This window comes from Acanthopagrus latus, chromosome 19, assembly GCF_904848185.1.
Source record: "Acanthopagrus latus isolate v.2019 chromosome 19, fAcaLat1.1, whole genome shotgun sequence".
Taxonomy (NCBI): Eukaryota; Metazoa; Chordata; class Actinopteri; order Spariformes; family Sparidae; genus Acanthopagrus; species Acanthopagrus latus.
In genome coordinates this window covers 19227465-19254934 of record NC_051057.1, presented here as the reverse complement: position 1 = coordinate 19254934, position 27470 = coordinate 19227465, and the positions used below count along the sequence as shown (strand labels likewise).

At 43.4% G+C, this 27470-nt stretch overlaps 3 protein-coding genes and 1 long non-coding RNA gene across 8 annotated transcripts; 2 read left to right on the top strand and 2 right to left on the bottom strand.

Moving 5' to 3' along the window:
- Positions 1-349: 349 nt before the first annotated feature.
- On the bottom strand, positions 350-9878 carry cdk13 (cyclin-dependent kinase 13). The gene is made up of 14 exons (XM_037079013.1): positions 7756-9878; positions 6745-7311; positions 6474-6632; positions 6244-6383; positions 5950-6120; positions 5671-5860; positions 5515-5571; positions 5300-5401; positions 5130-5207; positions 4462-4578; positions 4149-4280; positions 3861-4057; positions 2103-2606; positions 350-1924 (listed from the first exon to the last, which is right to left on the bottom strand). The coding sequence occupies exons 1-14, from the start codon at positions 8895-8897 to the stop codon at positions 1227-1229; spliced, it is 4254 nt and encodes a 1417-aa protein (XP_036934908.1). The 5' UTR covers positions 8898-9878; the 3' UTR covers positions 350-1226.
- A 5715-nt stretch (positions 9879-15593) lies between these two features.
- On the top strand, positions 15594-18082 carry LOC119008496. Its single transcript, XR_005071440.1, has 2 exons — positions 15594-15756; positions 15797-18082. It is a non-coding gene; the product is annotated as an uncharacterized LOC119008496 (long non-coding RNA).
- ralaa (v-ral simian leukemia viral oncogene homolog Aa (ras related)) lies at positions 17848-21649 on the bottom strand. Of its 2 annotated transcripts, none has more exons than XM_037078858.1 (5): positions 21511-21649; positions 19191-19437; positions 18900-19108; positions 18528-18702; positions 17848-18426 (listed from the first exon to the last, which is right to left on the bottom strand). In XM_037078858.1, exons 2-5 carry the CDS (start codon positions 19302-19304, stop codon positions 18304-18306), a joined length of 621 nt encoding a protein of 206 aa, XP_036934753.1. In that variant the 5' UTR covers positions 19305-19437; positions 21511-21649; the 3' UTR covers positions 17848-18303. The 2 variants fall into 2 exon arrangements, with proteins under 2 accessions (XP_036934753.1, XP_036934754.1); XM_037078859.1 differs by lacking the exon at positions 21511-21649 and adding an exon at positions 21185-21479.
- Positions 21607-27240, top strand: zgc:111976 (uncharacterized protein LOC553663 homolog). 4 transcript variants are annotated; one of them, XM_037078854.1, is made up of 17 exons: positions 21607-21745; positions 22152-22243; positions 23312-23387; positions 23555-23609; positions 23709-23835; positions 23915-23943; positions 24100-24171; positions 24262-24336; positions 24797-24873; positions 24953-25015; positions 25152-25257; positions 25514-25638; positions 25744-25862; positions 25978-26176; positions 26298-26387; positions 26585-26687; positions 26776-27240. In XM_037078854.1, exons 2-17 carry the CDS (start codon positions 22154-22156, stop codon positions 27131-27133), a joined length of 1764 nt encoding a protein of 587 aa, XP_036934749.1. In that variant the 5' UTR covers positions 21607-21745; positions 22152-22153; the 3' UTR covers positions 27134-27240. The 4 variants fall into 4 exon arrangements, with proteins under 4 accessions (XP_036934749.1, XP_036934748.1, XP_036934750.1 ...); XM_037078853.1 differs by lacking the exon at positions 21607-21745 and adding an exon at positions 21908-21973; XM_037078855.1 differs by lacking the exon at positions 21607-21745 and adding an exon at positions 21911-22031.
- The last annotated feature ends 230 nt before the right edge of the window (positions 27241-27470 follow it).

Genomic DNA, 27470 nt, shown 5'->3' with positions numbered 1-27470 from the left:
AACAGAACAGCAATATTTTTATGTAATATTTCATTTCGTGTCATCTATACCTTTATAGTTGCATCGCCATCTCAAACTAGAGCCTGAGTATTAAATGTATTACCTCAGACATTGTCAATTAAAACTGAGCGCTGTTATCTTTAAAGGCGAGAGTGTGTAACAATCTGGGGCTGCAACTAACAATTATTCTCCATGACTAATCATTTCCCAAATGCAGAGATGATGTCCTCATCTTGTTTTGTCCACAACACAGAGATATTCAGTTTACTGTCAAAATATTCCCATTTACGTACGTGGCATCAGAAACAAAGGGAGACTAATCTTTGCAGTAATGAAGCAGACGCCGATGTGTTGTTGGCATTTCTTTAATAAACATTTGCCAAAGGAGGAGGGAGGGGGACAAAATCATTTTAGTACAAAAAAAAAAAAAAAAGACATTGTTTCCTTTTTGAACTCGGGTTATGTGTGTGTGTTTTTTTTTGTTTTGCTTGTGATTTTACAACACCTATTGTCAAAAAGGCATGTGGAATTTAAAGTGAAAACAGCCTTTCTGCATGAAGTCCCATCAGATTCGCTGCAGTCATCCAAGTGCTACCAGTCTCTCCGGAACTAACAGTCCTTTTTTTTTTTTTTTTCCTCGAATAGCTCCCTGTGTGCTGATACCTAAGCCATCAACCCATTCAACTGAGCCACCATTGTCTCAACATAATCATGGCCATAAAAAAAGAGGACACTACATTACTGGTCATATTCCTAATTGTGCAGATAGAGCACACAATCCATTTCCTCTCATAGCTAAAATAGTTTCCGCCTACTTCAGTCAGTAGTGCAAAACATTAATACTAGTTTGCCCTGGAGCAATTACAGAAAGGCTAAAGGTAGAGGTTTAAAATTTTTACCCGGCCTGATAAATGTACACTCAAAAAGGGTAAAAGTTTAATTTAAAAGACAGCAAAATAGATTACAAAAAAATATGAAAATGGTATGAGCAAGAAAAGCTCCTCCGGTGTTATTCAGCTGTCCTTCTGCGACATACTCCACATTCCAGACTGAGGAGGGATACAATGCCTTACACAGATTTAAGTTATTACAAACTGAGTGTGCATCTCCGGGTCGGTCTGGTCTGGTCTGGTCTGGTCTGGTCTGGCCTGAGAGGCTCCAGGCTCGACACCGAGTCCTCGCGCCTTTTTTTGTCACAAACTGTTCAATTCCATATTTCCAGTCTTTCAGAAAGGCAGCCCTCGTCCTCTGATTGTTGCTGTCGAGTTCACGTGTGGGACGAAGCCGAGGGGTAGTGGTGGAGCCCCGACTTGGGAAGGGGAGCCCCAGGGTTGTCCTGGTGCTGGGATGGGCGGGGGAGGAGGTACACCATCCTTTCTAGCCATGGCGTGGTTGTACAGGTGGATAGCACTGGGGTTAGGCTGTCCCTCAGGTAAAGGGCTGTGATTGTACTTAAAACGGTGGTCCTTGTCCCCGGTGAACACCATGCTGCTGGAACCGGTGGCCCCGGCTCCTGGAGGGAAGGGGTCAGGGTGGGCCGGGGCCAGAACTCCCGAGACAGATGAGGAGCCGGCAGCCTGGCCTGGTCCGCTGAACACTTCTCTCAGAGCATGAGGAGGCAGGCCTCCGCCTAACATGTGGCCCATGTAGCCGTCCCCGAACCCTGCAGGGGTGAAGGGTGGAGGAGGTGGGTGGCTGTAGTCTCCCCCGTATCCAGGCCCCTCTGCCGTAGGGAGAGGTGGGTAGTCTGGCTCTGGGGGTCTCCCTCCATCGCCTCCACCTGCAGATGCGATTGGGGGAGCGTGGCCGGTCTTGGGCTCAGGTGGAGGCTGGCGGTAGTCCAGGTCAGCATGAGGAGGCGGCTCTGGGGGCTCAGGTGGTCTCTGGTCTGGGGGCAGGATCGACACTCCACCTACTTCAGACACTGAAAGGCAGAAATTGTAAATTTTTATTTATAGTTTTAGAGTTTCTTGTTCTTCTTAACAACAAACAATTACTTCATTGACAGTTTGTGAAAAACATTTTTTAAAACCAAACTGAGCAGGGAAAAAACAAACACATGTTTAGCTCGCAGGAACAGATATTTATAGACGAAGGTTTACCTGGAGAGACTGGGCTGGGCTCTGGAGGCTGTTTGACCTCTGGAGCTAGCAGCTGCCCCCCTGGTGCTCCTCCTGCAGGGTTCGTACTCTCCGATGCTTCTCCAGCTTCACTGGGTTCCTGCCTCTGACCCTGCTGGGCCTGGAGGAGCTGAGCCAGCAGCATTGTCATGGCTGTCTGCGTCGCAGCTGCTGCCTCTCCTTCTGGAATAACCGAAGGCGCAGACATGGGGGGTGAGGGAGGCTTGGGCATCGGGGGTGTGCGGGGCACTCCGGCCGGAGCAGCGGGCTGGGGAGGCTTGGCGGGTGTAGGCTGAGGAGGCGGAGGCTCAGCTGGGTCGGTGGGTGCGAGGGCTTTGGAGAGCTGCTGTAATGTTTCCTGATTGACCTTTGTGCTCATGGACTGGACAAACTGGGCCGTGTTGACTGCGCCCGTCGGCTGACCGAGGAAGTTTAGGAGGACCGCCAGCTGCTCCTGGGTTAACTGAGAGTTCGGACCTTTTGGGTCTGCAAGAAGAGAGAAAACTATACTGAGCATGGAGGTTCATTCTCTGCCTTTGGATAAAATACTCTAAACTTAAAGCAACATTATGTCACATTTTCTCCTTAAAATAACAGCTTCAAAATCATTTTAATGGCACAGTGTCTTGTGATAGGATGAATGGTGTCTCTGTCTCAGCCACTCCACCCCCATCACTTGTTTCTGCACTATTTAACTTCAGCGAGAGGATCGGATCACAGCGTTACATACATGTTTACTTCAAGATTTACGTTTTCTACACATAAAACTGTTATGATGTCATGAGTTCTGTTCATAGTTAGCACCTACATTACATCAAAACTGTTACAGACCTGTGGATTTGTATTTACGACTGGTGTTGCACTTAGAAACAATGAGCAGCACTAAATCACAGATTCAACTACAAGTCCTGTCCAGTTTAATTATTTTACCACAGAAAAGAAATTACTGTATATCACAACAAGTTATAAAATCCTGAAAGACCTTTTAATCAAAATGACAAACAATCCCTCTCCCACAAGATTAATGTGTAAATGAAAACAAGCTGGAAAAGTCAGACGACAGGTCCAGCTGACCAAGCGGATTCATCACTGAAACAAGGGCTAACAAGCAAAAGGTGTGGTTCAGTATGCTGTCAAAGCACTAGAGGTGGTCCCCACAGCTTTAAAATAATAACACAATATGTCAAAGTATCGACCACAATAGCTGTTGATGTCTCCTTACACTGGGGCTGCAAAATATATTGTTTCAGCATTGCAATGTGTGAATGAGCAACAGCCACAACGCAGGATGTGCAGTATCAAGTAAAGCAAATTAACTTAAAACACACCATGAAAAACTTATTTTCATTTGCTGCTCGATACAAAAGGAAGACTTGAGTCAGATTTTAGAGCTCTGGGGAAATTTTTTACTGGCAAACATTAACTTCAGACTTCAGACCTTTCAGAGGACATGGAACAGACGAGATTAACTGGGTGAGTGAAAGAATGAGTTACATTCTGGATCAAAGAAGCAGCAAAGCTTTTATGACCTCAGAAACGGTTCAAAGGTCTAAACAAATGTCACTATTTTGCATCCATGTTTTGAGCAACAACACACATGGAGTTACTTGTGTATCACAGAGACCAGTTGTACTTGTTCTGGCTGCTGTGGCACCTTTCATACAGATGCAAGTGAAAGTTGCCAGTGATTGACAAGCTAATAAACAAAACAGAATGAATACAAACAGCGGTTTAACTCACCCAGCAGCGCAGAAGCAGCTGCATTTTGAGCTTTGACACCTCCAGGAGCGGGGAAGCCCTGGGGAGTGTTGCTGCGGCTGTCGTCAAGGCCCAGCTCTTTGCGTGGCGCCTTGGGGGCCGCCAGCTCCTCCGGTATCTGCTTCTGTCGCCGCCGTTTCTTACTCCACAGCTCGTGACAGTCCTGCCACAGTGGAAGACTGGAGGGATGGAAACAACATGGTGAGAAAACACTAAGAATGTTGTTATCATGAAGATAAATGTGTTGACCTGACATGAAGCAGAACGTACTCTGGTGGGGGCATCTTGTCTGGGTCCACGTCTTTGAGGAACTCGCTGCCCAAAGCTTGCTCGGCTGTACAGCGTTTACTGGGATCCAGGTTCAACATGTGGTCGAACAGGTCCAGGGCAGACGGAGGGATGCTGGACAACAGAAGCACAAGAATTATGTTTATTACAGCTTCAATTATCCATCATGTCTGTATTGCCGCTCTTGAGCTGCTGTTGTCCGGCACAGGATCAATAAAGTTGTATCCATCTCATCATATAATGCCCTGCTAGTGGGCCCAACCCTTGAATATTCAATCAGACAGCATATACTCACAAAGCAAACTCCTCTCGTAAGCGTCTCCTGTACTGTTTCTTTGGTTTCATGGTGTTGAAGAAGGGGAGTTTGATGACATCTGGCCACACAGCAGGACATGGGCTGCCACATATTCGGCTGAAAGACAGAATATTATTTGTTTAAGTAGAATGGAACGATGTGTGAACACAGTAAGTGACACAGATTTCTTACATAATAACCACAGTGACTGCTGACAACACCCAGAGAACCAGCTCGGTATGTTTAAGTTTACCACATTTGCGCATTTTCTCACCTCCTTCACCTACACTAATATAGTAAGAGAGGACGGTAAATGAGAAGTACAGTGAAACAGTTGTTTCTTTTTCCACTTCATGCTACACAGCAGAGAAAGATCTGTTCAAACTGCCTCCGCACAATTAATCACCACCTTCACACTTCCTCTAACAAAGACAGTCATGACAAAACAAGCGAGGCCTTACTCAAAACACATCGTATGGCTGCGAGGCATTATGGTCGACCGAGTCGATCAGCCGGTAAAAATGACTAATGCTTTCTGTTTTCGTTTTAGATAATCAAACCTACTTCTGCTTCTTTGTCTCTGGCTCGGATTGGGGCACCATTATGGAGAACTAGTCAAAAGTTCAGACCTAAGTGTACATTTCAGACATTTTCTAGTGTAATCTTACCTGATGAGCTCCAACTGGGCGAGTTCCTGGTTAGCTTGGAAAATTGGTTTCTTTGTGAACAGTTCTCCGAGAATGCATCTGTGACAGGAAACAAGATAAAAAATCATTAAGAAGCTAAAAAAAAGGACATGAAGCGAGAAAACTTGAGTGAATATTAGTCGCGCTCTTACCCGCAGCTCCACACGTCGATAGCCGGCGTGTACCTCTCTTCTCCCAGAAGTAACTCTGGGGGACGGTACCACAGTGTAATCACTTTATTGGTGTATGGACGACTGAACCAGTGGACAAAAGACAAGGGGGCATGTTTGTTAGTATTAACACACAACAGTGAAAATGACTGTAAAGATTAACAGGCGTGTGTTTGCAGAGAACATAGAAGCTTCACCTCTCTTCAGAGTTATACAGCCGAGCAAGACCAAAGTCAGCGAGCTTTATTTGACCTCTGATTAGGAAGGAAAAAAACAAATTAAATGACGTCAGAACAATGTGAACATGTATGACCAAAACATAACAACTGAGTGTAAAAGTACTGATGTCTTACTTGTTATTGAGCAGAATATTTGAGCACTTGATGTCTCTATGCAGAAAGTTCTTCTTGTGGCAGTAATCCAGCCCTTCCAGCAGCTGTCGCATGAACGACTTGATGTGGCTCTCGTTGAAATGGACCAAGCCGGACTCGAGCAGGCCCATCAGGTCGTGGTCCATGTATTCAAATACGAGATAGAAAGCACCTGAGATGAGAGGACAAAGATTAAGTCATCATAAAAGTTCACTTCTTAAACAGAAACATGCAGCGACTGTGAGTAAAAACACGACGTACCTTTGTCATTCTTGAAATCTAGAGCGTCTTCCTTGTCTGTTACAATCTCCTTCATGTTTATGATGCTCTTGTGGTTGAGTTGTCGCAAAATCTTAATCTCTCTAATAGCGGTGATCGGGAAGCCCTCCTTCTCATTGTCCAGCCGAACCTTCTTCAGTGCCACCATTTCAGCTGGGAAACAAAAGAAGGAACCACTTCCATTAGTATTAAAGAAATCCTCACCACCAATCTGCATTTTACCTCTAAAGAACAATGTTGAGGAGTATGAGGGAGGTCCATCTCCAAAACTCTCACCAGTGTCTTTGTCTTTAGCTTTGTACACCTGGCCGTAGGTGCCTTCTCCTGTGATTCCAATGATCTCAAACTTGTCCACACACCGTTTGCCCCAATCGATCTCCGTTTCCTTAATCTCGCCGTATCTTGGACCACAAATTCTGTGAATTACAAGAATACATTTCAGTGAGGAATAAAGAAAAAAAAAGCAAGAGAAAAGAAAACATATTTCTAATAGTACAGTAACATACTTGGGTCTTCTGCGAAGTGTTTGGGACTTTTTATCTTCCGGTGGGCTGTGCGGGGAAGACGTGCCACCAGGAAGTTCGGGGGGCAGAGGCAGGTCGGTGAGAAGCGGACGAGCCTTTCTGTCAGATTTTTTCTTCCCTGAGTGCGAGCTATCCTTCAAGCTGATTGGAGAAAGAACAGCAGATACAGACACAGAATGTGAGCAAGTCATTAAAATCAAGTATAAACTTGCTTATAAATTCTAGGTCAATAAGCACAAGAACACGTTCATACCTTTCTCCTTTGTCCATGTGCTCAAGAACTGTTTGGGGCAATGGGAGGGATGCTAGAGTTGAGATGAGTGGACCAGTGGTGCGTTCCCTGTCTTTGCTCTGTCCGGATGCTGGTGCTTTCCTTTTATCCCGATGTACAGCGTCATCTTTCCCCTTTGCATCTCTGTCCTTGCTGGTCTGGTGGTCGGTGGTCCTCCTGGACGACTTGTCGGAGGGGGACTGAGGCAGGCTCACTGTGGGAGTTCTGGGACCTTTCTCGGGTTGAGGTGGCGAGGGAGGGCGGCCCTTTCTGGATGAGTGATTGGACTTGGGGCTGGGTTGGTGAGTGGATGAGGAACCCTTGGTTGGAGTAGATGTGTTGCTGGAATTCTTGGCCTTGGCAGCTGCCTCTGCGGCTTTAGCCTTTTTCTGCTTGCTGAGTTCAGCTGCAAGACTGGTTTTGAAGGTGAGCGTGCTCGGTGAAAGGCTCGAGGGGCGACTGCGGGAGCGGGAGTGACGGTGACGGCTGCGAGAACGTGAATGCCTTGAGGATGAATATGGACTTCTGCTGCGCGACCTGGCAGATCGCCTGGAAGAAAATGACATGGACACAGGTTTAGATTTCAAAGTTCATGTAGGGTTTTAATTACTTGCAAGTATATCTAACTTACAACAATATTTAGTCCTGAATAGAATCAAAAACAGGCAAGTTACGGCACGCTTCCTACAAACTGTGCAGTCTTTTAGTTCACTCATTTAACAGTCTGGACAAAGGCTATAGGAAAAGCACAAGCATGCCAGCAAACATTGAAACTCATGATTACTTAAAACAGGAAAACGTCTACGACTGATGGTGTAAAGAATCAACGCCTGACTGAATTTGATAGCGAGGTTTGTGCTCAAGAGGCAAAATTCCTACACGATTGTACAGCATCAAATCTGAAGTAGAGTTTCCTTCCTCCACCATAAAAAACACAACACAATTACACCACGGCCGACAACATAAACACACACCATCCTTTCAGCTGCTCACCTGACATCTGGACTTGGGCTCAGGGACTTTCTGTAAGGACTTCGTGATCTCCTGCGGTTTCCATAAGGACTTGACCCAAACTCTCCTTGTTCGTACGGACTGTGTCGGCCATAGCTCGGGGACCTGCGCCAGTTGGCAGGGCTGGCAGGGGATCGCTTTCTTTTGTTGCTTGAATACGAACTGGGTGACTTCGGCATACCGTATGCCCCATACACGTCTGCATCCCGACTGTAATACGTGGAACTGGGAGAGAGTCTTTTGCTCCCATAGGTTGGACTTCTTCTAGATATAAGCTGGTTATAACCACCAGGAGACTGGTAGCTGTATGTCCCATAGGGACTTTCTGCTTTGAAACCAGGACTTCTCCTGTATGCCCTGAGGTCTTCACGGTCATCTCTGTAAGATTGTGGAGCATCTCTGTATGCAGACGGGGGCTCCTTGTCAGATCTTGTTTTACTCCTGTGCCCTTTGGAGTCCCTTTTATCTGCAGACTGCGAGGACTGAGACGTAGATGTCCTTTTACCATTTCTGTCACTGCTCCTTGTAGTGTCCCTGTGATTCTTAGAGCCACCCAGGCTGCCTCCACTCCTGACTTTTGAGGAGTCTCTCTCACGGCTCTGGCGGTCCTTCTTCCTGCCCACCTCCTTCTCCTGCTTGCTCCTCTCGGATGGTCCCCTGATTTGTTCGTCCTTGCCGCCGCTCACCGCCTCCCGGACTCTCGGGTGGCTCCTGTCTGGGGATGCTGGTCCGTTGAATTCACCAAAGTCTGCATCGCTGAGTCGGTCCACGGAGAGCCGGTCAGCACTGGGGTCAAGTTTGGGAGAGGGGCTCCCAGAGAATCGCTCCGACTGGGAGCTCACGTCATCGTACTCTACCAGTGTCCGAAGTTCAGCCTCTTTTTCAAAAGTGCCCTTTCGGTCATTGTCAGGGTCCCCTGTTGTACCGCTCTGCCACAAGTTTCTATCCTTGGCCTGCCTGCGTCTCTTTCTCCTGGAAACCGACGAGCGCCTCTTCTCGCGGTGCCTGTCCCGCTGAGCAGCACCGCTCCCCGGCTTACTACTGCGCCTGTCCTGCCTGTTAGCATTCCTCTGTGCGGAGGGGCTCCGTCCCCGACCTTCGCGAAGCACCTCCGAATTAGGCATTTATCTACAAATCAAATGCTACAGCCACTTTGAGAATATCTTATATTATATACTATGACTAAGCTGTGCTCTTTGCTGTGTCGCGAAACAAAACATTGGGCTAGCTGTGTAACAGGCTAGTTAGCTAACGTATATTCACAATTAAGACAGCCAGCCAGCCAGCTAGCTAGCTAAGTCACAAGCTTAACGTTAGCATTACAAAGCTAGCTCGCTTGAGGGTCCAGAAAAAGTGAGTTACCCCAGACGGTAGTTCATGACACCTGGCGCCCGCAGATTCCGTTACACAAAATCCACAATATGGTGTTCGGTTATAGAGCCAGTCGGTACTCAACCATTGTACTCCAGGACGGACATCTCCCAGATTTGCTAGCTAATGGTAGTCGGGTTAGCCAGCTAGCTGCCAATAGCTAACTGTCCGGCTAGACATTCCATTTCATGGTCAAAGCACAGGCCCAAAGCGGCTCTAAATTTTAAATCCAGTTCTTCTGAGACGTTGCAGCGTGTGCGAGCGTGTACATCCATTAATCGGATAGTGTTAAAGTTGAAGTAATAAACTCCGTCTCGCTCCCACAAACTTCTTCTCGCCTTCCATCACACTCCAGTGTGCAACAAGGAAGTGAATAGCACGCGAGTTGGCCGGATAGCTCGCCGCTAGCTCGCCTAGCCAGCTAGCTCGCCAGCTAGCAACCGTTAGCCAGCTAGCTTTCTTTTCTCCTTGCGTGCGGAGTTCAATGCAACTCAGTCCAAGATGCCATAAAACAATGCTGCCCAAAAAGCGCGTCCGCCTCCGCGTATCCTTGCCGGGGTCGCCGCTCCCTCTCACCGCCGCATGGTCCGAGTATAGCGCACGTCTTTTCCGCCGGGAACGGCTCAGTAATTCCTTGGGTTTATTTCAAAATACTGTAACTTTGTTCGCAATGTGGGCTACTCGCCTGGGCCCAGACAGCTTTCAAACTACAGGCCTGGTGCGTCGGTGTGGACCAATGATACCCGTATGCGTAATCCAGATCAGCGGTTACGTCACCGCCAAGGGAAACCCCTACCTTCAAAATATAACACGAAGTACATATCTCTAATTAAAGAGGGGTTTTAACTAAATATCATCTTCTTTTTAAAAAAAAAAACAAAAACAAAAAAAACATGCTAAATTTAATGAAAAATGTGTTAACAGATGTTAATATTGGAACTATTTGGACTAATTTGGCAAAAATATTATGCATTGAACAGATAATTGATGTGTGGAGCACAGATAAGACTGAAATAATTAATTTTGGAGGCAAACAAGCCCGATTAAATTGTTCTGCTTGGCTTTAATGCGTTATGTTGAAAACAAACTGAGCCAGAAACCTTGGTGTAGTTATTTACATTTTACATTTAGGGCACAACAGCAGCAGTTCTGAGGTTCTGTATCTTGCCCAATGACACTCTGAAATGCAGACCAGGGGAATCAAACCAGCAACCTCCCAATAACAAGACGCTGGCTCTACCTCTGAGCCACAGCCGACCCCCAGGTCAGAGTCCTGAATTTCAGCAGCCACATTAAAACAGCTGCAGCCTTCCATCACCTTCAGAATATATCAAGGATTTGAGGATTTATGTCTCGACAGGATTTGGGAAAACCTGAGCATGCATTCATCTTCAGGACTCTCTAAAGAATCCAAAATCCTGCTGTTGGTTTATAAAGCACTGAATGGTTTGGGGCCAAAGTACATTTCTGATCTGCTGCTACGTTATGAGGTCGTCAGGTACAGGCCTGCAATCAGAACTACACAGAAAGAAGCAGCGTTCAGTTATTATGCAGCACATATCTGGAAAACTGCAGGTATAGGCTCAAACTTAGAGTGATTTCAAAGCTTTGAACTGCACTGTGACTTGTATTCTTTAGTCTTGTTTGTTTTAAACCTATTCTATTTAAGCTTATTTTCCTTTTTTAAACTTCTTTCTTGTTTTAAACATCTTTAAATGTCATTTTATGCCCCTGTAAGTCGCTTTGAGTTGCCTTGTGCCTTGAGCTGTGCTGTACAGATAAACTCGCCTTTACACAATGTGCTGCTTTGTCTGGCTTGCGGCATTCAAATGTAATTATTGCTGGTATTAATCATATTATACAATTACCACACATTTCCTAAAATAAGCAGATTCACCCTCCTCTCCTCCTCAGCGATGGAATGTAGCACTAATGTTGTTAAACTTGTTTATCAAAGCAGAACTGCTCATTTTGTCAGAACCCTCATCACCGTCTACATGCCGTCAGGGAGAAGGAACACTTTCACCTGAGGGTCAAATCACACTGATATTAGAGATCATTTGTTCATTTGGGACGCTAAACAAGCTGTAGGTTTAAGATGTTGCAAACCAATTTGCTTCTCGAGGACGATAAAGACCCTCTAATCTAATCTAATCTCTAATCTAAGCAAGGACATCCACTCAAGTGCTGTACCTGAGTGAAAGTTTGAGGTACTTGTGCTTCAGACGCGATTACATTTGAGTCACAAGTGACTAGTTTGCAGTTTGTGTGCTGCAGTAGAGCAAACATACAATTAACTTTATTTAATTATAAATGTATTTATCTGCAATTGGATAAAACAAAAAAAACGCAGACTCCAATAAATGGTTGATCCATAATATACAAATACATGCATGTAAATATGTTTAAGTTACTTTATACTTGTACTTATGATATTTCAGTACAATTATTGCCAGAAAAGTACTGTCAGACATTTTAATACATTTGCTCAAATACTATTTGTATGGGAGACTTTAACACGATGTGATTAGTACGACTTCTGGGTGTTTTTTACGATACCTATCTTCTTTCAGTTTCATGTTTTTGAAAGAATTTTACATTATCCGGAAAATATTCATGAACATGTTTATATGAAAGCTTGACATGCATGTGCACGTTAATCAGCAGGAGTTCCCAGAAGTCACAACTTTGGCACTCAATGTTTTTTTTTTTCTTTTACATTCAAGTTTCACCGTAGCGAAACTGCACGCAGCAGCTACAACACATCCACGTCTGTACTATGGTAAATCAATACTTCCCCTCGACCTCCTCCATGTCATTGGCTTAAAGCGCGTTAGGAGGACCATACATGCAGCACAAAGAGTCAGTGTGATTGTGTAACGTGGAGATAAGCTCTCTGTGCTTAAACACACACACTACAGTGCTTTAGAAACTACTTAAACATGAAAAATGTGAGGTTAAGTCACAAGACAGTTAAGTAATGAAGTAAAAAATGCTTGGAAGGAGTAACTTAAGGTGATTTTGTCGGTAGGATTCAGCAAAAAACCATCCAGAGTTGCAAAGGAACCGTCCTCTTGTCGATCAAAGTCAAGACAAACATCTTCAGACACAAAAAAATATGGATACAATCGGAACATGTTATTAGTAATATCCACTTTATTTGCCATTTCCAAATAACTCACAAAAAAATGAATTGAAATGTAAGCTTCACCTCTTGCATTCACAAACAGACAGGCTACATTAGTGGTTATGTTTCAAAAAAAATAAGTAAACAAGAAGGAAACATTTAAATCGATGGCATCCGTACAACCATCCAATCCAAAGACATAGGTATCTGTATTCTTTTATTCCAAGGGTATTTATATAAAAAGGCAAAACAAGTTATCTGAATACCCAGTTAGGACAGTTTGCTCATAGCGTTCACACAAACATCTGTTTGTTTGTTTGTTTGTTTTTACCATCACCCCCTTAAATCCCGCTGAAAGTATTTGGGCCGTCAAGTCTGTTTAAGTAAACGTGACGAAGACAAAAGAAAAAGAAGAATCGTTATGCTTCTGAAAAATCAAGACTCAGACTGTGTTTAGCCAAGTGTTAAGAGTAAGCAAGCACGACGGTGGTCGCTTTGAGTATAGTAGCTTCTGCAATCCTCCACCACGGAGACACACAGCAGTTAATGTAATGGCTATAAGCGAAGGAAGGTAATGTGATTCTTACACTGTAAGTCGGTTTCTGCACCCATCCCATTAACTTTCACGGTGTGGTGTACTGGAGGTTAGCCCTTAGAACATAAATAACCCCAAAAAACTACTTCTCTGGTGCCATGGCGTCCTAACATTTTTGGGTTCAGGTTTGCTTCATATATCTCCCATCTCTCCCGCCCATCTGTGTGCTTTTCAGTGAACAAGAAATACCACGGCTATTCCTTTTTCTTTCTTTGTACAATGAACCCACGGATCTATATGACAAACAAAGCCTGTGATCAATACCAGGGATTCTTTAGTGTTCATGTATTAACTCAGGGAATCAATGAGAACATATTCACAATCTTTGCATGATGTTGGGGTTTCAAGCTTAAAACCTCTACGCACCCACCCGCCCGCCGGCGGGCGATTGCAGATAACTGACTGTTTTTTACAGTGCGCAGTGACGTAACTCGCTTCAACTTTCATCATTACGGACATACTATACGTCGTTGGAAAGGGTAGAATCTCAGCAATTCATTCATCCAGTTGATTTTGCAGAAATCATGAGCACTAAACCATAAATCATTTATATTTACCAGCATGGTAAACGTGAGATACAAGAAACGCACGGCGACTCCCTACCTTTGACGCGGCCATAAAGCCGTAATATGTGTCCGATCATCAATTATTTATATTCCAGTTGTCCGTAAGAATCCACTGATCAAAAGCATCAAAATGGTTTTTCATAAAATTATTCCAGGTTGTGAATATCGTCCTGTAAAGTCCATTTGTTTACCGTCTACCGACTTTGTTTGTCAAATAAAATCCAGACTTCGCCGGCCGTATGTTTATTTTCTCTAGTTCCTGTATTGTGTTGTTGGGTGTGCTTGTTTTCATCACTTTGCTGGCTACAAAACAAAAGTGTCCCCATCTTTTTCCGTTCAGTTTTCACCCCAGCACAGCCCGTGAAGTACATGGAGCGCTCCTTGTTTAAAGGGCCAATCGGCTTTGTCTACTGTTATTTGCCGCCTTAGTACAGGGATAGCGTTTTGGCTATCAACATGTCAATCACTCAGGCTTCTAGCCAATTATTTTACCTTTCCAACGATGGTAGGCGTGCCCAGGTCCGTTTTGTACGAGCTGAGGAATATCGCTGCGTCTGGCAGCTAGCGGGCTAACTTTGCGCAGCAGACGCACTCGCAGCGGACATTTAAATTTTAATGGACGGCAGTTTTCACAGTTTACAATGGCGAAATCCACAAAAAACACTAAATATGTCCGAGAAGAAGACCTGGAATGGATCATGGCATCATCTGATGAAACTGTAGACAATGAGTAGGACTCTGAGAGAGAGGAGATGTTTGCTAAGGGCCTCGACGACATCTTAGATCGGTGAGTACCGTTATCTTTGATGATGTTTGATTGATTTATTTAGCCATGAGTGAAATTTGAATGAAAGTTAGTGGGAAGGGGTTCTTATGCTTACAGTGAACAGTCCAGTATACATTAGCATTTCATAAATGACGCTAAATGTTTAGGGCCCCAGGGGCTAATTAGCCTAGCTAGCTAGCCTCAACTACTCAACCAAAGCTATGTAATCCTTGTAATTCTGTTCTATGATGTAATTCTCTTTGAGCCTCTAAATCCTTTTTATTTAGATTTTTTTTTTTATCAAGCTTGTAAACAAATTGAATTAGATCTTTTTCAGTGACCGGACACTGGGAATATTCCCCCAATTCAATTATTCTGTTTATGTACGGTTACTTTCCTGATGTTTTTGTGTAATATGTAATATCATATATCTGTGTTTATTTATTTCCTATGTAAATAGCACCCTATTGAATTGCATTTATATATTTTTTCATTTTTCATTATATTTGGTAACATTTGTGCATTGCATTGTGTTTTGTAGGTCACAGTCTGAAGACAGTGACGTGGATTGGGAGCCTGAAAGTGAGACAGTCAGACGCCCAACCCCCTCTCCTGCTGAAGGCGGTCATCAGAAGTGCCAACGATCCTCCTCTGCATCCACCAGTGCTACCTCCCCCACTGCGTACATACAGTATTAGTATATTGAAAGATAATAAAAGCCTTGTTTGAAATTAACTTCAGTATGTCATTTTTGTATAATGGTTACTATTCTGTAGTGTCTTGTCGCATGACAATATCTCAATATGGCCACCTAGAAGTGTGTGGAAACCCCTCTGACCACCCATCAAATGAATGTGTGAAAAAATTATGTTTTGAATCATGGAGGAAGGCTTTATAGTCACCAAAATGCTTCAGTAATGTTTCCAGTGTCACAGAAGTGAGAAAAAGCATTTGGCACAATTTGGCCATTTGGAGACGTTTTGGAGAGGTTTGTGGACGCCAGTGACACCACAAACTAAAAACTCCATAACTCCCATAAGGTTGGGCCTAGAAGTCTGAAATTTCATCCAGGTGTAGTTGACAAGATGTAGAAGGTATGTGGTATATTGCCATATGCCTTACCTAAAGCACATCTGAGTTATTGTTATTCAAAAATGACCTATTTTTTTCGAAGAAAAAAAAATGTTTTAGAGCCATGTTTGAACTGATGTCATTTAGGTTGTGTGTATGGTACATGCTGGGTAAGCACATTGTCAGAAACTAGAGGTTCTCAGCTTTCAAGTGAAGTATCATACATCCATCTGGGACTTGTAGTTGTTGTGTTATAAGCTTTTCCATTTGGGTATGCTAATTAGGCGAAAATTACCAACAAAGGTGGGTGCGAAGGGGTTAAAATGCTTCTACTGCACTCAGTCTTATTAAAACTACTCTAAGAGACACCGACAAGAATTGTCTCCTTGTTTCTTATTCTCTTCCTCTTTGCAAGTACAATGATTAGTTTTGCATAGACTCCAGTGTTGGGCTTCTTATCGGTTGAGGAAATCCTTGAGTGTAAGCGGTGAGCAGCTGCTGTTCACACATTTACTGAACTGTTAAAGGATAAGTTCACCCATAAAACATGAAAATGTAGTCATTATCGAGTTGTCCTCATGCCGATGGACAGTCAGGGGACGTTTGGTAGTCCACAAAACCTTTTTAGAGCATTGCAGCAAAGTAACAGTACAAGTTTCTTTTACGCAACTACAGCAGATGGGGGGGAAAAACATGAAATTGCTCTGTAGAGGTAGTCCTGTGTAATACAAGTATACAGAAGCCCCAATCTCCAAAAGTGATTTTAAAGAGACAATATTTATGCCTTCGTTTGAGCTGATATCTTCACTGTAGCTGCTAAGCTAAAAGCGTTAGCTCGCACCCCCATCTGAAGAGCGTGCATAAGTTCGATCACACCTCTAGGGAATAAATCACATCTTTACGGGTCAATTTTGGATCCTACGGGTTCTAGACACTTGGATCATCAGACGAACTGTACTGAGTAACTGTCGTTTTTGTTTTTCTGATGTTTTTCAAGCTTAAAAAAAGGAAAGTCCCCATCTGCTTCAGCTGCATCGCTGTTAAATTCCAGAAATGTTTTGTTGACTACCAAACTTCACTTAACTTACCATCAACATGGGGCTAAGTAGTTAATGACGACATTTTCATTTTGGGGGAACTTAACTTGACTTGGATCCCACTGAAATGTGGCAAGTTTAAAAAAACAAAAAAAAACAAAAACATAAGTTATTTTAAATAAGTTAGAAGTTTTGTAGTTAAAAATTAAAGAGTGGCTCAGTCATAAAGGGAAACTAAGATAAAAGAGGGGCAGGTTTCACAGTGTGTTTTGGTCTGTTATCAGGTTCTCATTTTGCCAATTTTCTTCTTCTTTTTTTTTTTTTTACACTGCTTCAAGATCAAATAAACACACCAGGGATTCCAGTGAGATGTTACTACAGCTTTTAAAAACACCGGGTAGCCTCGCACAAAGGTAAACAAAGCAGAATGTCACTGACCTCTAAAACTCTGCACATCATTGGCAGCTGAAGATTACAGGCGAACAGGATGGAAGGAAGGATTATTCACATTCACAATGGACAGAGAGGCAACAGTGATGCACTGTACATGAATTAGTAAATCCCTCGGAAAACCTTGCCTTTCATTCTCAGGCCTTTCGCAATTAAAATTTCCTCCAACATTTGCCACCATCGGTTTGCAGCGCTGACTTTTCATGCTCACTGAAGCAAGTTGTCACTTCCATTAATAAGTGGGCACTTGTTTGTACTAGCTAGCATTTTTCTTTGGTGACTGAGAGCAACCTTTTTGGACAGGTACCACCTCACTTCTACCAAGCCTGCATTCATTACTGCTTTAAAAATTCATCCGTCCTTTAATTAATTTCCGTTTAAATCCCCATTCAGAAACACATTTAGGTTAAAACACAAGGGTGGTGATTAAAAGTCTGAGCCAGGAAAAGCAAAATTGGCAAAAGAAGTCTTTACATGACTGGAAGCTGTTTTGTTTATCAACTTTAGGATGTGTTGAAGACAGCATGTAAAGGATGTAGTGTTATGGAATCGCCTTTTTTAATCAGAGCACCAGGGATTCCTTTCGTCGCAAAATAAAAAAGGCAATGAATGAGAATCATTAGCCGAGTGAGGTAAAACTTCTGAAATGTTAAGATTTGAAAAAAGTTCAAGTGTTGCAAAATCCCTCACAGATTTCAGGGTAATGATCAATGTCGTTTTTGTGCATTTTGAGAAGACTCAACAAAGTGATGCGAAGAGGGGAAAGAAAACAGAAACGTTAGTGCGCTCATCTTACACTGGTTGATATGGTAGGAGGAGAAGAAAAAGTTTGACTTCACAGATTAAAAAACAAGAGTTCATAATCTTATCACGTAGTAAAACTGAGGTGTGTAAAACAACAAATAGGAATGGCATCAAATTTCTGCTCTGGCTTAATTAACGCAACAATCTTCCAGATTAGATTCATCAGTGCAATGCACATTTCCTCGGTGGCACTTAATGAATTTTGGGTTGACACTACACTTAAAACTCCTCCTCACCCACGCTCCAGTTACATCCTCCCCCCGATACGAACCTTGGCTCTGACACCGTCATGTTTTATCTTTTTTTTCTCTTGAACTGCACAGTTGTCTGAATATATTATACACATCAAACTTTACAATGAAAGGTTTTGGAACATTTCAGGGCTCAGCCTCTTTGTCAAGCTTAGGCCTAAATTAAAAACACCATCCATGTATTACACTCTGTAATGTGGTCAGAGTAAGAGAGAGAGAGACAGAGAGAGTGAGAGAGAGAGAGAGAGAGAGAGAAAGAGAGAGCGAGAGAGAGAGAGAGAGAGAGAGTACATAAATTATTTGGAGTGTCAGCACATAAAAAGTTAGAGCTATAAATGGTGTATGGAGTGCCACCTTACTACTCCCTGACACACGGTCAGATGTCCTGTCAGCCAGGAACAGAAGGTCATGGTCAGGTATGGGCACAAAATAAATGCAAAAGTCTGAGAAATGTATATGTACATAAGCAGCGTATCCTGCTCTCTCTTACCACTATAAAATACAGCATCTCTCTCTAATTCTCTTGGCCAAACTTTTACTTTTCTTCTTCCCGTTCTTCTCTTTGCTGTCCTCCATTTTCCTCGCCCGGATCTCTCTCATCAGGTCAAAGAACACCTGGTTAAAAAAAAAAAAAAAAAACGATGAAAGTAAGGAGATCATATTTTTCTCTGATTGATATCAAAACATAAATCTGACCTCATCTTTGACCAGCATACCTTGTCGACATTGGCACGGGTTTTGGCAGAAGTCTCCACGTAGCACACGCCCCACTGTTCGGCACGAGCCTTCGCCTCGTCCGCGCTGACCTGCCGTCGGTCGTCCAAGTCTGATTTGTTACCGACCAACAGGAAGGGCACGTTCTCGTCCTCCTTCACTCGCAGGATCTGCTCTCTGCGAAACAGGAAATGTCCTTCAGCCATGAATTATTAACACACTGAAAGTGACTGAGGTGAAACTGTAGAAAACACATTCCCTTAACGATGCTTCAAAATGTCAAAACAGCAAACATTGTTTACGCTTTTAATGAAAGGAAAACACATAATGGAGGCCGTCATTAAATTCTAATAGAAGAGAAAATGCTGCTGTACCTGAAGTCTACTGTTGCTGCAAATGATTCCAGTTCTGTGATGGAAAACACGCAGAGGAAACCCTCGCCGCTGCGGAAGTAGTTATCCCGTATGGCTGCGTAGTCCTCCTGTCCGGCTGTGTCGAGGATGTCGATCTGTACCTCCTCTCCGTCCAGCACCACTTTCTTCCTGTAACTGTCTGCTTTGGTAGGCTCGTAGTCTTCAACGAACTACGAGGAAAGACAAAATAAGGTCATGTCAACAACTTTCCTTGTGAATCTTGCTTGATCGCTGCGATTTAAAGATGCTCACCTCATCATACATGAACTGGAGAGTGAGGGCCGACTTCCCCACGCCTCCGCTGCCCACCATGATCACTTTGTGAAGGGCTAGAGAGTTCTGCCCTTTTGGCTTAGCAGCTGCCATGGCTCTGTGTCGCAGGAGATCCAAGTGTAAGACGGAGGAAGTTCAAAGGTGGGGGGGGGGGGATGATTGTGAAATGAAGACCGTAAAATCACTCTGAGGATTCCAGCTGCAACAGAGGGCAGTATGGTAATTCCTGGGGAGGAAAAAGAGAGACGTGTCATCATCATTTCAGAGGCGCTCGGTTTCATTTCTGCTGTTAGATTGCATATCAGAGACCATTTCTCATGGCAATAAACGAAACCAGGAGAAACAGCAGAGGATCACTCTGTGCCTTGTTAAGACTACAGCGACATAAAATGTTCTAATGACCTCTGGAAACTGCAATAATCAGTATTTTTCATGATCACTCCTCCCTGCAGCTGTCGGACCACAGAAAGATTACATTTCCCTTAACAAAGCACTGTTCCTTTATGTTTTCTCTCCTTGGCAATGTCAAATTTTGTACATTTCCATCTGCTATTTCTTCCTTTAAAGACATCTGTATGGATGTAAGAGTTTGTAGAGAAAAAAAGGTCAGTGAGAAAAGTCGGGCTAGACCAATATTCAGCCTTTTTCCCACAAGGGCTATCAGTGATTTTTCTATGAGATTAGCAGTAAAATGAACTAATGTAAACTAAAATGTGCTTCTTTGGCTTTGACGCAGCATCCTCTCCCGCCCACAACACTATCTGATATGTAACACATCTCAATAATTAGCCTATAAACACTGAAAAATCAGAATCTGCAAAGTAAATGACAACTACATGTATCAAATAAACAAAGTGGAGAGGAAGTATTAAATTGCAAATGAACACTGGTCCCAAATATTGATTTTCAGTCTCCTTGACTTCTAATAAACGCCATCAGCCCTAGAGAAAAGTGTTTTCACTTTCCATCTCACAGAGCAAACTGCCAAATCAAAAGCTGCCTGATGAATTACTCATTCCCATCTTTCACATTCACTCAATAACATAAAGATAAGCGAGTTTAACTCCTGTACGTCGTGACACCTAGCAAGGACATCCCACTCACTCACAAAAGGAGCAACCTGTGGAAACCATTTACCACAAGACATATAACTTTTTAAAAGCTTCTGGATAACATCTGGCCGTATTTTTTACAAACTTTGACAGCGGTGGATAAAATCTGACACATGCCGAAGCGATTTAGTGGTCAGTTTCCCGTACTGGGCTCGTCCAAGGAAGAGACTATGGGAATACCATGATGTCCTGAAGTGTGCGTTTCCCATTGCAGGCCATCACAGACCTCTGGGGGGGATGAGGGATAAAGATGGGAATGCAGCCAATAGGTCATTACGCAAATTAACGGAAGAGGTCCAATGTAGTGAAATTCAATAATACGATTTAGTACTGAAGGGATTGTCCTATTTACTTTAACCATTTAGCCTCAAATAGTGGAATAATACATACAAAGAGATAATTAAAGGATATTTTATATTCGTATCTATCAGTATGTGTCATTTAAGATAATGTTAGGCATGTTTAAGTATTCACTGTGGCAGGAAAATGAATAAATGACATTAAAAACAGGTGTAGCGGTTGGAATGGTGACCTCAGAAACAGGTGTACCTGTAATTAGATGCGTCATCATACTCGCTTGACAAGTACATCTGTTAATCATTAAATTAGCCCCATAATAACGTTAATAACACAGACACGTCAGGATTATAATAACACGGTGCTGACTGTTAGCCCAGCAAGTGACTATTCCACCTTGTTTTTTGTGCAAACAGACGGCTTAAATCCCAAAACAAACAACGCGCAGCACTCTTAATAATCACGTTAACTTAATAGCAAGTTAGCCGGAGACGTGTCACCTGCTGGGAGACTAGCTAGCAGGTTGACTTCCAGTGGGGCGATGTGGCTAACAAGCTAACTAACCTAGCAAAGCAGGTTGGCCGTTGATTAATACTTGAGGAGAAAGAAAATGAAGGTTGGCGTTTAGAGGAGACAAATCCTCAAATTCGGACACCCAGCAACAGATGTTCGGTCGAGCCTTCCTCCTCATCCTCCTCCTCTTCCTCCTCCCCGATAGCCAAGCAGCAGCTAGGGTGGCCACAACAGGCGAAAAAGGGCTAGCAACCGATAACAAGCAGCTAATCACAACTAAATGATGCGGCGTAAAAAATTTTAAAAAAACAACAGAGCAAACGTGACAAACAGAGGCAGCTACAAACACCAGCATGTGTTTGAATATCATCACCTACCGGTAAATTACTGTGTATTCGCCTTGGCACGACGTTTGGCGGTGGTTGAATGATGGTGGCAGGGATGAGAAAGACTCCAAGCTAGCTGCTTGTTAGCTCATGGCTAGCTCCCGAGCTAACTCCGGAGACTCCTGCTCAGCAGCAGACTGACTGCACGTCCTGTGGGCTTGGCTCCGTCTGACAACGCCCGCCCGCCTGGGAGAAGCTACACAACACACAGTTTTACTTTTTCTGTGTCAGTATTACAAACATTACTATCTCTTTTTTTTGTTTTTTGTTTTTTTTTTAAATACCCACAGCTATAAACGATGGTTAAAATCCCTGTGTAAATTAAAAGGATTTAAAGGAGCAGTGGGGATTAACATGCAGATAATTGATTAATTGGCTAATCCACATAAATGTTGGCAGGTTTGTTCAGGAGGAGACTCTTTGTCAAGTCAGCAGGAGGGAAATAAGACACCAGGTTATGTTGATTTAAAAGGGTTTTTTGTACATTCATCTCAAGATAAAAGACCACACAAGTAACTTTGTGGGACTCCAATTAAATTAAAAGTTTATATGCTGCCAGTATGTACACTGAAATTGAAGAAAATGCTATTTTAAGTGTATTTTATTGAAGACTGTCCTCTTCTGTGCTTTAGGGATGATATCACAGGCCATAATCTCTGACCTGCGCTCGAAATTTGCAGAGAAAACCTGGAATGACACGTTTAAACTCGTCCGAAGATGCATGGTAAGACAAATTTTCATCCCTCCTCCTTCCATTATAGTTTTCATTTCCCTTTTCCTATTTTCTTTCAGGCTACTACAGTGCAAATCATGGCAGCAACACAAAATCCCTCCCTGCTGGCATTTATAAGCATGCCTTCAAACATGAAAAAGTGCTGAACGCTTGAATTAAAGTTATTGGACTCGTCACTGGGTGGTTTTCTCTCTAACAAGATGATGTGCTACAAATCAGGAACTGGCGTGGTGATGCACTGAAAATGAGATCATCTCTCCTGGAAACACACCAGCCTTTGTTGTTTGGGATCAGCAAGTCTGTGCATTGATGGTGACTTGGATTCACTTCACTTCAAGACTGTTGTTGTTGTTGTTGTTGTTGTTGTTGTTGTTGTTGTTGTTGTTGTTGTTTTAAGGTTGCATTCGTGGCCTCGGCTTCGTTTCCAGTTTGGCAACACTACCACGATGTGTTGGCCTCAGTCTTTTTTACATTTGCTGTGTATCTGACCTCGCAAACCTTTTTTTCACATTCAATTCTTTGGCACGTCCGAACACGCAAAGCCTTATAGATACAGATTCCTTTCAGACTCAACAAAAAAAGGGCTGCACAGTGTACGTAGCACTAACTCGTATGGCGAGTCTGCGAGAGGGTGTGTTAGTTTTCTTTAGAGTCGTCACGGGTGGAGCCGCGGAATAGATAATACTAGTGGATTATTCCAGAGCGGAGCTTGGCAGTGGTCAGTCTCTGGAGTCAGATAAACTCGATATTACTTTGGTGGTCTGAAAGTGATGTGTGGTCCAAAGGGATCGGGCAGCTGGGGGCTATTGTCGGGCAGTTTCCTGCCAGTGGTGGCGGTTTTTAAAGAGGAGTTTTTCCAAATGCAGACTAGTTTGAATGCTTTTTCACACACTCAGGTGAAACAATCGCACCGCTTCCCCCTTGGACTTTAATCCAAATCAGCACCTCTGTGTGCAGTGGTGTCATGCAGCTTGTGTCTTGGGCCCCCAGAGGAGGGGAGTGTTGACACAAGGACGACACTGTCTTACAAACGCTCCATTGTTTTCTTTCCCCCAATAGGACAAATCCAGAGATGAATCCAAACCCTGTGAGCCGCTGGTCAGATCTCTGGAAAGGCTCCAGCAAGTGTTTAATGGTGAACAAACAACATATTAATGATTCTCTGTGTGGTTTTTGAATAGATGTATGTTCAGTTTATACATGAGTTGTGTTGTAAAAGTATCCAATAGTCATACTTGAGTTCAAAATCAGGCAACAAAAGTATTTATTTCAATGTCTGTCTTTGTATATTTATTTTTTCAGTGACCTCTATGAACACCATGAAGTCTCGCCTAGAAATGATCGCCAAACAACAAAGGTAGAGTTCTTCTATCAGTAGTTTTTAAATCAGCAATTTCCTTTTTTTTAATAGTATAAGCAGAGGCTCACACTGTCTTCCACATCCTGTCCTCCCTAGAATGGGCTTCCACACCGCCGAGGCCACGTGTTACCTGACAGCCGATCTGTTCTACCTGGAGGTGGTGTTGCTGCCGTGTGGCGGGGTGGAGGAGGTGAAGGTGGCCCCGCACGGAGGATCTCCTGCTGTAAGTGTTCTACATTACCGTTCACATCACTCCTCTTTACTCTGCAGGACGATGGTAATAAAATAAAACTGTCTTGCAGCCCAGCGAGTCCCTTCTTCAGCTGCTGAGGTAAGCCGTGGTAAATCTTAAATGCTGACATTTTGCTTCCATCCAGCGGCGCCGTTATCCCCTCAACTATAGATATAAAGACGATGGTGCTGTTTAAATTATAACCTGAAGATAAATAGTTCTGGATGCTAATTTTGCTCTTTTTTTTGCATACAGGTTAAAAGATTTTGCTGAGTTCTCTGTGAAGCTGGAAGGCCTCTTCACACAGTACAACATCCCTGGAGACAAGTACCTAAACCATCCGTTAGCTTTAATAAAGGTGGGACTTCTTGCAGTCGTTCAGCTGTTTTTATGTCTTTTTCTTGCTTTTTGTTTCAGTGAAATCAAATTGAAGCTGTTTGCGTCTCTGCAATGCCTCGGGAAAGACTTGCAGCAAATGTCACAACTGCCAAGGTGAGTGAGATGAAATCAAGACAGCCTCAGAACTACGATGATTCATTGACTTGTCCATCATAAAAACGAATAACTTGGCATTTTGCAATCAAAAGTTTTACATTATTTCTTGCTCCAGCTTCTTAAAAGTCAGGACTTATTTAACATTAGAAATGAAATATTTTAGATTTTGACTGCTCTTTGGACACAAATGGAAAGTTATGGACCTCACTTCGAGCTCTCAGACATTGTGATGTCCATATTTTGATTTAATGCTGTTAACTCACAAAACAGCTTAAATCCTACACTCAGTCAGTACAAGAACTACAATCACACAACATTGAATAAAGACAGCACAATGAGGTGTACACCAACACGCCAACTTTTATTTTAAATGTGGTATAACACAGTTTGAAACATTAAAACTGCATTTAAAGAAACTAAACAAGTGAGAAATCAGCCCAGATTTTGTGTTTTTCAGGGTGCAGAAGGACTCTGATCCTCGGGTAGACACGATCAACAACGGCAGGATTGGGTGTCTTATCACTGGAAAAGAAGGTACTCAACACAGAAAAAGCCAAAACAAAAGTTATTTACACATCTTTTCTCTAAATGTATTATATCATTATCATTCCAGATCGTCCTTTGACCATCCAGTTCTACACCAGCCCGACTGATGGACTCAAGACTTTAGATCTACGTAAGATGTTGAAACCCAAATCCTTCAACAAAGCTTAAACAGCAGACTAATAGCCCTTTTTATAGATGCATGATTCATATTCCCGTAAAGTCTTTAATGACTTCCTGAAAGCTCTTGTTTGCCGAATAAATGACAGATGCAGTCGTCCAGGAAGCCCAGGTGACTGTAGGTGTCAGCGACGTGACTCGGAAGCTTCAGACGGCTTCTGTGCTCCCACAGCCGGCACAGCTGGATCCCCGGGGGTAACTCGCTTAATCTCTCGCTCAACGGGATGATGATGATCATTTAGCATCCCACAGTGAACGTCGGTGCCGAATAGAGCTGCAACGATTAGTCGATTTGAAATAAATTTAATTGCTTTCAACAGATTGTTAAAACCATCTATTTTGATGATAGTTCCAGTCATTTTTCAAGCAAGAATGTCAGCGATTAGGCAGAATGATTATTAGTTTCAGCTCTATGTCCATGTTGTTTTGGTGGAACTGTGTCCTGTGGCAGTTGTCCGGTGTTCCTGCCACCGAGTGAGGCGCCGTGTGAGACGCTGCCGGCCTGCTTCCTCCTCAAACTGCATCCAGCCGTCACAATGATGGAGTGTTTTGTTAACAAGCTCAGCCAAATTACAGGTCAGGCAACTTCTCAACATAAAAACTGTATGAAATGTGTTCAAACTGATGGCTCCACAACCTTCACACCATCACATGCTCTCTTGCTCTCCCTCTATTTCCTAGATGTGACCATACCAGATGTTGACCTGCAGTGGGCACCCTTACCCCAGCTTCTGATGAGACGTTCAAGTGCAAACGGACAAAAGGAGACGATGGATGAGCAGAACGCTGTTTTTAAAGTTGTACGTGTGTGGTTTTGAGCTCAACGTAATTTTAATTTCACGCTAAATTAGACAAATCTTAGATGTACTGTGACGTTAAAGGAATCGGCGTTTTGTTTTTATTTTTTCTGTGCAGTCTCTTCCTGGTGGCGTGATGCACAGTTATGTTCTCTCTGGATTTGCATGGGAGGCATCCGCCCACAGAGCGACCGTCGTGGACAGTATTCCCTTCACCCACCCTGCACATGTCCCGGCCCTGCTGGAGCTGCTGCGACATCAGTGTGCCATCAACACCCTGCTGAGGAGCTGTGTCACCTCCCAGGGTGCCGGAACAGGTGGGAAAAATCTTTTTTTTTTTCCTTTTTTTTTAAACATCATGAAATGTGTGAAAAGTGGACGAGCTCAGGCAGGAAAAATTTAAAACGTGTCAGTAATCAGATGCTTTTTATGGTTCAGTTTGCGACCTGCACCATGAAGTCCTTCTGGAGTCTGAGACCAGCTTCTCCGTGACCTTCCACCGACCTGACAGCGACTCCCTCGCCGTTTGTGAGCATTTACCTCAAAATAATTAACAAAGCTCAAGTACGACTGTTAGACAGAGCCTTAGTGCTTCAATGTCTCAGTTCAGGAATGTTTTATCGACTACTTGATATGTCATACACATCCTTATTTTCAGTGTCAACAGCAATGGCTTTTATGAATCTGATTTGTTTGACTTGTTGGTGCTTTTTTTTTTGTCACAGTGCTGGTGAACGTATCTGATTCTCGTCAGATTAGCTGCACTTTGTTCGGGGCAGGAATAAAGGATCCCTCTCTGGATGAACGCCTCGCCACTGTCATGATGAGGTACAGGATCACGACTCGTACCCACCACTTCTCTCTACAGTCAAGAGACTTAACGTAAAGGTGTAAATGTCTTCTGACTGTGTCCCAGGTGCATGTCCATCCCTCTCACCCTGACGATTTTACACAACAAGCTCGAGGAGATAACCTCTGCTCCACTTTCTCCCCTCCGCACGGCCACCACAGAGGCCGAAAATGACCACTCGGCTCCCTCGATTACCACTGTGAGCGACACCAGCGGCGCCTCGACCACGTCATCCCAGAGCGCATCCGTGCCAGAGGACGGCTTCAGTGTCTCTGCTTCGGCCTGCTATGCCATGTCTGTAGCCAAATCTGAGCTGCTCCCTGAAATAAATACGAGTCCTGCCGTCAACCTTTACCCGTTCGCTCCCGTGGGTGTGTTTCCACACTGGGTGACCAGCAACGGCCAAGTGTTGGAGCTGATCTGACACTGTGTGAGCTTTAAATATGATGGCCTTTTGTTAAAAATGGTGTTTTTAGAATTTAAATAAATGTTTGGGTTTTATTCACACATAAAATCAGAATTTCCCTGAGACAAGTGGTGTGTAGCTTGTAATTGGTCACTTTTTTTCTGAGTTTATTTGAGTTATTCATCGCCTGCAGAAAGTGTTTCTCACTACGCATTCCAGTGTGGCAGAGACCGCCGGCTGTAAAGATTTTGAGGTTTTGGCATTTGACCTCTCGCAGACAGCCAAAAAAACCTGGTTTGATTGGTACCATGTGAGCCAATCAAACATTGTCTAAGCACACAATGCATTCTTGATG